At 37.7% G+C, this 7,360-nt stretch overlaps 1 protein-coding gene across 1 annotated transcript; it reads left to right on the plus strand.

Annotated features, from left to right (window-relative positions):
* Nucleotides 1-488: 488 nt before the first annotated feature.
* Nucleotides 489-3,041, plus strand: LOC121737542. The gene is made up of 3 exons (XM_042129196.1): nt 489-611; nt 1,443-1,698; nt 2,731-3,041. The coding sequence occupies exons 1-3, from the start codon at nt 489-491 to the stop codon at nt 3,039-3,041; spliced, it is 690 nt and encodes a 229-aa protein (XP_041985130.1).
* Nucleotides 3,042-7,360: the final 4,319 nt, after the last annotated feature.

Genomic DNA, 7,360 nt, shown 5'->3' on the forward strand with positions numbered 1-7,360 from the left:
ATTTCTTTTCCTTAGTTCCAGTATAACAATATCTTATATCTTTAAACGAGCAATTCTTGTATATATATAATTGGAATCTCGGAATCGGCTCCAACGATTTTCATGAAATTAAGTATTTAAGGGGTTTCGGGGGCGATAAATCGATCTAGCTAGGAATAATTTTTAGAAAATGTCATTCTATTCGTGTTTTATCGAATACCGAGCAAAGCTCCGTCAAATAGCCAGTCATTATTTATAAGAATAGCATATAAACAGCCATAGCAATGAAAATAATTAAGTATAAGGCCTAAGATACCTAAAACAGATAATATTTATGCCATTAAATACCAAAAAAGCTTAGGATACCTAAAACAAATCGTCCCATTTCTTATATCATAATATCCTTACCGCTTTTCATAGTTTCCATCGCTTAAGGATGTCAAAAACGCGTGGTGGGAGGCACTATACATATAGTCGGCGTACAGACAGCTTGACAATTGAACACCGAGATGAAAGCGTGCATAGTTCTGTGTTTGGTCGCGTTGACGGCTGCGAAGCCGGTCGAGGAGGCCGACAAATTCGTGTCGGGGCTCCGAGACTGCCTGGAGACTGACACCATGCTGTGCCTCAAGGTGGAGTGAAGTGTTGTGTTGTGACTGTGATGTGAAGAACAAAATCGATAGAGTCCCGAATAGTACAAAATTTGAGTCCCGAATAGTACAATGAAGTTCGAAATTTGAGTCCCGAAAAGTACAAAATAGTTTGAGTCCCGAATAGTACAAAGAAGTTCGAAATTTGAGTCCCGAATAGTACATATTTTTGCCGCTAAGTCGTACTTAAAATTTAATATTCATGAGTTTTTTGGCGTTATTGGATTTAGATTCTAAATAAGATTTAAATAATCTTTCGTGACATTAATTTAATTTACTTATTTTAAAATTAAATTCCTATTTAAAATCCTACTTCCGACATTTGTCTTTTACTTTAATAATGAAGTTCTCAAATATTTAATTATCTCTTACTTTCATTATTCAATACCTACTATAGGAGCTCATTATTGACTTTGACTTATGACCAAACCTGCTTCAAAGTCTATATACAATCATATTTCAATACATACTTCCATACATAGTTTTCCGATGTCATTTTTCAAATGACCTATCAAAACCCATATTTAGGGCCTGTTTCAACACTTCCTGATAAAGTGCTGGATAGGCTATCCACAACTTTTTTGACAGATTCTCCATACTCTATCTGTCAAGTTAAGTGGTGGATAGCCGATCCGGCACTTATGAGGAAGTGGTGAAACAGGCCCTTAAAATCTTTAATTATCTTATAACAATCCAAATATTTCACATAACATGACAAATTATTAGAGATTTTGTACAATATAAAGTTTACACCCTATCTTACGCTACACTTACTATAAAACCAAGACCCTAACCCAACTTTTTTTTTTTCAGGAAAAAGCCATGAAATTCACCGACAACCTGGCAGTGGCCAAGGACTTTAGCCTCGTGGACGGCATCTCCTTCTCCAGGACCGGTTCTCCCAGGTCTGCCAGGAGCTACGAGCCACTCCCAGAAGATCCCAAGGCCAGGGAAATGATGGTTGAGGAGAGGATCTTGGATAATGTGGTAGACTTCCTGGACAGCCACACACTGCAGTTGAGGATGCCCAGGTCTCTTCTGGATGAGGAAAACAGCGTAGACGAAGAAGGTTAGTAGAGTTTTTTGCTGAATATTAATTGGGTCAGAGTTGATTAAGATTTATATCTCACTAGCTGTCCCGGTGAACTTCGTGTCACTTTAAAACCTTCCCTGGACTTCTACAAATATTTTAAGACTAAAATTACCCCAATCCGTTCAGCCATTTTCGAGTTTTAGCGTTGCTAACACAATTGGAAATCCATTTTTATATATTATATAGATATATAGCAGCATATAGATAAGCATTATTATCTATTATAATCTTTCAAACTACCCAAAAGTTTTACGCTAAAAAATGAAATGGGTTATAGTAATGTGATACTATAAGAAATCTTTGAAATCGTGTGTATATTGCACCCAAAACATGATAATTTGTTCCAAAACATCTTGTATCAACAACAACAAATTATAAGACCAATTAAAATCAACACGTCTTATAAAGATAAGAATCAGTTTTTTGCAGTTATTAACTTTTAGTGTCACAAAGTAAATGGTCTTTAGATTGTGTCTAGATAAAGAATTACAAATTTAAGCTAAGCAGTAAGCTGAACTAACAAGAGTGTATAATGTTTTACTGCAAAATAAAATTGTGTATTTCCTGTGCTGTAAAAAAAAGATTTATTAATATAATGCTAGACATCGTTTCATGTTGTAAACTTACCTATATTACCTATATTATATAATAGATCGCTATAATAAAACATAAGCGATTTTAGACCTACCTCAATAGAGGGAAAAAGTAAATCTATGACAACCATTAATAACTTCTAACCTAGGTTACCTTTTTATATAAAAATTCTAATACATTTTACAAAATATGTGAACAGTGAAAGTGTGTCTGTCTGTAACCTCTTCACGCCCAAACCACTGAACCGATTTTGCTAAAATTTGGTATGGAGATACTTTAAGTCCCGGGAAAGGACATAGGATACTTTTTGTTCTGGAAAAATGTACGGTTCTGGAAAAATTTGCGGGCGTCGTCTAGTTTTTATACAAATTTCACATTATTTCTCTTAGCTACAATTTTCTTTTCTTCTTCCAGGTCGTGGCAAGAAGAAGAAGAAGCTGAAGAAACTCCTCCCAATCCTCGCGCTCATCAAATTGAAGTTGGCCGCTCTCATTCCTCTATTCCTCGGCATCATCGCTTTTGCCGTCTTCAAGGCGTATATTCTCGGCAAGATTGCCTTTATAGCTGCTGCTTTTGGAGCTATTAAGAAGCTTCTGGAGTCCAAGAAGTCCAGCGGCTGGTCAGAGCCTCCCCATGAGGAGCACGGGTGGGAAAGCAGCGGCGGTTGGGGCCGTTCCCAGGACGCCCAAAACCTCGCTTACGCAGCCCACGCTAAGCAGGACTAAGTTAGACTAATAATAATTTATTTAACTTATTACTTACCTCTAAGTATTAATTTAATGACCACCGTTTTGTTTGAATGTTATATTATATGTATACTGTGATTTATTTTATTATCAGTATTGTATTTATGTATATTATATTTTGTATAAGTTTAGCTATGTATATACGTATTCTACTTTTTTAGTTTATGTCTCTCACCAAATACTTTTAAGTTTTTTTTATTCCAAAGATACGTTTATTGTTTATGTTTATATATATTTTGTGTGTGAGGAAAACGAGTCATTATGTACCATTATTTATTGTGATGCGAAGGATCCGCGTGGAACAATAAAATATTTAAATCAATATTTCGTTTTATTCTATTTCTTTTTCTACTGTTTTATTTCAACCCCTATTTAATCCTTCGACCGGAGATTCTTGGAAATGCTATTGTATTCTATTGTTGTCGCGGTCACCGGTGTCCTTATGGGGGCTTGAAGGATTAATAAACTAAAAATTTTAACATGTTACTCATAAATTTTCTAATCCCTATTTCCTTTTATTACCCCTTCTTCATTACTTTAATTCTCTGTTGATCCTATTTCATCAACTCAAAATGCTAACAAGTAACTCATGACTTTTCTAATCCCATTTCACTGGTTTTATTTCATCAGTCCCGCTGTTTTCTGAAAACTCAAACTTTTAACAAGTAACTCACGAGTTTTCTAATCCCGATATTAAAACGAAAGCTCCAAAGAACAGTATGAGTAGTCACACATTCTATATACGGGTGTGTGTTTAAAGATTTTTTTGTGACGATCAATAACGGAACGTCGCCATTGTACAAAAAGTCGGTCACACGAAGTACAAGCTCATACAATATTGATGCTGTGAGATCCGTACTCAATGGTAATAAGCGAAAGTTAAATCTCCATATAATTATCGTTTAAAAACGTTAATTGTCAAAATTGTAAAAAAATGGAAATTATTTTTTTACTCTTGAGTCTCCTGTTAATTCTATTGAGTTTCCCGTTAATTCTATTGAGTGCTATTGAGTTTTAACGAAAATTTTTTGAGTGATTTGGTTAAATCGGTGTAGGCTTACTTTCACTCTTATGTTAATAAATGTAGGCCCAAAATTGTATATACGGATACGGTTTCGCAATGATGTTCGAAACTTTCGTTCGACAAGGAATTCTTATTGCACAATATCGAAAGTTGACCTCTGGTTACGAGAAATTTGAGTATATTGAGTCAAAATGCAAAAGAAACGCGGTTGCGTAAGCAATTAAAATATTTATATGCTGAGCTTCGTGGTAAAAGTCACTACTGCTGTCGCCGTGGTCTAGTGGTTTCGTCTAAGTCGTAAATGAAAATGAAATTAAATTAATAATTTTTTATTTCCAAATTGGCTAACAACCTTTTTTATAATGTCCTATTTTCTGGCCACAGGTTTGGGAACTAACAGCGAGAAGGACCATCGCAAGAAACTCGCACGAAAATTATTGTCATTAATTATCAAGTTTGCTTGGAACAATGCAGGCTAATTACCTGATTGTCTGACCTATATTACTATAATATTATAAAGCGGAAGAGTTTGTTTGTTTGTTTAAACGCGCTAATCTCAGGAACTACAGGTCCGAGTTAAAAAATTCTTCCAGTGTTAGATAGCCCATTTATCGAGGAAGGCTATACTGTATATTTCATCACGCTAAGACTTAGATTAGTGAAGAAATAAAAGAAAATGTGGAAAAAACGGGGGGAAATTATTTGAAAGGGCTTATCTCCCGAACTACTAGAGCAGTTTTTCTGTTATTACAGATAAGAAGTAGACCACGTGAAGGATCATAGGCTATTTTCTGTGGACTAATTTTTCTGTGAAATGTCTTATTTACGCGGGTGAAGCCGCGTGGAACGTCTAGTAAGTAATATGATCCATGCGTGGGATGGGCATGTAAAAAGTTGGTCCTACGCCTGATCATTCGCCAGTCGTCCGTCCGTCCCACTGGGTTTCGACTGCGCGCACACTTGGACACTGTAATAGTCATTCGTGTCTAGCCGGCTTTGTCCTGCGTCTGATGTCGCAGTCGTATCGCTTATACAATATTAATCTATAGAAAAAAAATTGAAAAAAATAGAATCTCCTCCTTGGAAGTCCGATAAAAAGATCGGCCTCTTATTTCCGGTGCAGGGCACAGTTGAGAACCACTGACTCCTTGTTGAGTGTCACTGACCGATTGTAATGTAACGACGCACTTAAAGTGTTTGCCAAGAAAGTGGAAATGCCCTGTGACATACTAAACACTAGACGTACTGACGAATGAATTGTGATGTAAAATTCTCGTACTATACAGTCAAAAGGAAAAAACACTTTTTTTTATTTCAAAGCTACAACTTAACTTATGACTACGTGATGATTGTTATACTCGTAAAATGTTGTGTCAGTAGGTAATCATATATTTTTGACGCCTCCGTAGTCTAGTGGTATAGAGCGCGGCTCTTGACTCGGAGGTCGTGGGTTCGATTCTCGCGTTGGAAACACGTTATTTCCAAGTTTGGTTAGGACAATGCAGGCTGATCACCTGATTCGTCTGACAAGTAAGATGATCCATGCGACGGATGGGCATGTAAAAAGTCGATCCTGCGCCTGATCTCTCGCCGATCGTGTCGGTCTTCCGTCCCACTGGGTTATGAGAGTAAAGGAATAAAGAGTGCTCTTGTGTACTGGGCACACACTTGGGCACTATAAAATTACTCCTGCGTAGCTGACGTGGTTTCAATGAAACCGGCCACCGTCACCGAAACCGGTGTGGGAGCTATTATATTTATTATATATTTTTCTGGGACAAAAACTATAATTTCATCTTCTTACATCGTCGACGAATAAAAACCGTCGGCTTCATATCTTGAAGGGAGAATGAATGAAATTATTTATTGAAATAGTTTTATTTCCGAAATTACGTAATTTCGGAAATTCTAAATAAAAAAATATGATATATATATACCAAATACGTAATAAAATCCTGTCCAAGTGAAAGTTAGTATAATAATTATTTAATATTTATGCCAATTATACATGAATATTGAATGTTATTCAAATTATTTATAGGATTTCCGTTCCTTTTTTATTTTATTAATCGTCGCTTATACTATTTCCGCGGCGGAAGTTCGACTTGATTTTGCATGTGATGTATTTTAAATTACCGATGACACACTATGCCGAAATTCCGTCGCGTTATATTGTATGCGTTTGACATTGATGATTTCTGCCGCGGAACTTCGGCAAAATGTGTTTAGGCACTTAATCATAGGAATACAGTACTGCCAAATTAATAATGCGCATGCAAATCAACGCTGTCGTAATCACGAAAACACCCGATTCTATGAAACGTGAGAGCCCCAAACAATGCACTTGCATTTTGCACCTTGTTCAAAGGAAATAGAAGTAAATATCATATAGCCGGTGGCTGTCCGCTGTCGCCGGTCCGTCAATAAGTGCTACAACTCACCGGGAAGCCATGGTAACGTCCAAGCAACGTCAGGCGCTTTACGTCGCTGCACGTACGAGCGTCGGAAGACGTCGCTGCAAGAGCTGTTTTAAACTGAAGAAAAACAGCGCTTGCAGCGACGTCTTCCGACGCTCGGGAAATACGACGTTTGCCGAAAATTTACGAAAATTTATATGCGCATTATCGCTTTGGGAGCACTGTACATAGAAACCAGTAGTGTCGCGAGGACACGTCGTCTGCTGCAACTTCATGTAGCCGGCTTACAACTTGTACTTTTACTCCAATAATATAGAGTCTCGGCAAAAAATGTTGTGTCTAGTAATAATGTAAAAACTTTATCATCGTGAAAACACTAGACAAAAATTAAATTGTAGTAACTTGAATATACTCGGGGTATGCCAAAGAGCGATGGGGCGCAGTATGCTAGGAGTTAAACTTCTCGATAAAATGAGAAACAGCATACTGCGCTCAAAAACGGGAATTAAGAACGTAGGAGTAAAGACGGCAATGTTGAAATGTGATTGGGCGTGAGTCGGGACACGTAAGCCGCATGCATCCCGACCGCTGGGCAAAGGTCTCAACAGAGTGGGTACCGGAAGATGGACACCGCCGCTGCGGCCGGCCTAGAAAAAGATGGCGCGTTTAGCTGGAAGCATACCAGCCAGTCTGGCCAGCGGTGGCACAGGAGCGAGCACAATGATGATAGACGACCTCTGTGGCTCAATGGTGAGCGCGTTGGTAGCTCAAGCCGGGGGTCGCGGGTTCGAATCCCGCCGACGGAACAAAAAGTTTTCAATGTTCCCGGGTCTGGATGTGTATTAAATATGTGTATG

This window comes from Aricia agestis, chromosome 21 (assembly GCF_905147365.1).
Source record: "Aricia agestis chromosome 21, ilAriAges1.1, whole genome shotgun sequence".
NCBI classification, from domain to species: domain Eukaryota; kingdom Metazoa; phylum Arthropoda; class Insecta; order Lepidoptera; family Lycaenidae; genus Aricia; species Aricia agestis.